We start from the raw sequence: 1,960 nt of genomic DNA, 5'->3' as shown, positions 1-1,960 counted from the left end.
ACTTGCCGGCAACCAAGGTACATGCCCTTGACCGGAATCGAACCCAGGACCCTTCAGTCTGCAGGCTGATGCTCTATCCACTGAGCCAAACCGGTTAGGCAACTTAGTCCTTTTAAATGAAACCCTATATGCGTGTTAACATTTCTCTCACTTATTAAATAACAGTATATCCTTAATGTACTGAATTCAACATTTAATTGCACAAGATGCTGAAGGGACTTGTCATTGTGAGCGTTGTAGGCGGTGCTGTTCTCGGAGTCGCTTGGTTGTGGTGGGGGTACAATCATGATGTGATCATAGTACTGACTCCTTAGTCTTCTCACCGTCAGTTGGTGCCCCTTTCTCATTTCTAAAAAAGCATCTGAATTCTAAGGGGAAAAACACTTAAAATCTCGGTATACTTTTTTGGAAGAAACATTTTCTATTCCCCTTTTTCAAATCGCAACTGATTCCCTTACATTAAGATTAAACACAGAAAGTGAGACTCATGCCCCACTTAAATGATACCTGTTTTAGCTCTCATAAAGCTTTTGTAAAAGGCCTAGAACAGTGGTGGGAGTTACTTTGGTTTTAATTGAGTGAACATACAATGACGCTCTGACCTGGTGTGTGGAGATGGACGTGCAGGTGAAAAGCATACACACTGAGGTCGTTCCCCTTCACAGTGACCATGTGTGGCCAGGGACCAGGGGTGCCTGGTTGTCCCCTCGTTACCACATCGTTGGTCTGTACAGTGGAGTCCCTGGCCCATGGGAGATCGGAGTTGACTGATGAAGAAGAAATGGGAATGAATGGCTGTATTGCTTTAAATATCCGGTGCCTTAACTTGCTGTTAAACTCAACCCCCTCCACCAGGTGCAGCATCCTGCTGCCAAAATGATTGTGATGGCCTCGCACATGCAAGAGCAAGAGGTGGGAGACGGCACCAACTTCGTGCTGGTGTTTGCTGGCGCTCTGCTGGAGCTGGCTGAGGAGCTCCTGAGGATCGGCCTGTCGGTCTCTGAGGCAAGCGTTCACTTTAGTGTCCTAGTTAGTATGTGTGTGCTCACGTGTGTGCATGTGTGTGCTCACGTATGTGCATGTGTGTGCTCACATATGTGCATGTGTGGTCGTGTGTGCTCACGTATGCACACCCCCACTGCTTCCAAGAGCCATCCTCAGAGCCCCAGCGAGCGTGAGCCTTCCCTCTGCCAGTGCTGCGGACCGGCTCTGCAGGCCCCGCCTCGTCCACACCAGAGCCTGCCTGTGAGGCGAATAAAACGACCCCAGTCCATTTCAGGAGAAGGGGGTGAGGCCTCAGGCAAATCTCGCTGGAGACCTTGTAGCTAATAAGTGGTGGTTAGGATTCAGGTGTGGCCTCTCGCCCACGGCTATCCTAACTCGTAGGCTCTGCTATGAATGTCGTTCTGGACGTGTGTTTGTTATTTCGTATTGAAAATGAACGTACGTGTTCATTGGGTCGCCATAATATGCTGCTTTGTCATAAGTATGTCTTTGAGAACGGTTTTTGCATTTCACACGGCAGGTCATCGAAGGCTATGAAATTGCCTGCAGGAAAGCCCACGAGATTCTCCCCAGTTTGGTTTGTTGTTCTGCAAAAAACCTCCGGGATGTCGATGAAGTGGCCTCTCTTCTCCACACGTCCATCACAAGCAAGCAGTACGGCAACGAAGCCTTTCTGGCCAAGCTCATTGCTCAGGCCTGTGGTGAGTCAGGATCCAAAATCACTTGTCTGACGTACGGAGCTGCTTCCTCGCTGTCCCCAGCCCCTCATTCATGCGTCCTCTTTCTCAACAGTGTCCATCTTTCCTGAGTCGGGCCATTTCAACGTGGATAACATCAGAGTTTGTAAGATTCTGGTAAGTTTAGAAAATGCATTTGACATGACCTAGATGTTACTTGTTCTGGGGGGAAATTGTGTTAATCTACACCTAACCCTTGCCTTGGGTTTTGGCACTTA

General features: G+C 48.6%; 1 protein-coding gene across 1 annotated transcript in view; it reads left to right on the top strand.

Annotated features, from left to right (window-relative positions):
- The window catches only part of CCT8 (chaperonin containing TCP1 subunit 8), a 16,524-nt gene that overhangs the window by 6,712 nt on the left and 7,852 nt on the right, over positions 1 to 1,960 (top strand). The window contains exons 6-8 of the mRNA XM_015564231.1: positions 856 to 1,005; positions 1,526 to 1,706; positions 1,798 to 1,859. Of these exons, the coding sequence (XP_015419717.1) occupies positions 856 to 1,005; positions 1,526 to 1,706; positions 1,798 to 1,859 (393 nt within the window). The remainder of the gene's footprint in view (positions 1 to 855; positions 1,006 to 1,525; positions 1,707 to 1,797; positions 1,860 to 1,960) is intronic.

Source organism: Myotis davidii, unplaced genomic scaffold, assembly GCF_000327345.1.
Source record: "Myotis davidii unplaced genomic scaffold, ASM32734v1 scaffold552, whole genome shotgun sequence".
Lineage (NCBI taxonomy): Eukaryota > Metazoa > Chordata > Mammalia > Chiroptera > Vespertilionidae > Myotis > Myotis davidii.
Note: the sequence above shows the minus strand (reverse complement) of the source record. Positions and strands in the feature narration are given on the sequence as shown.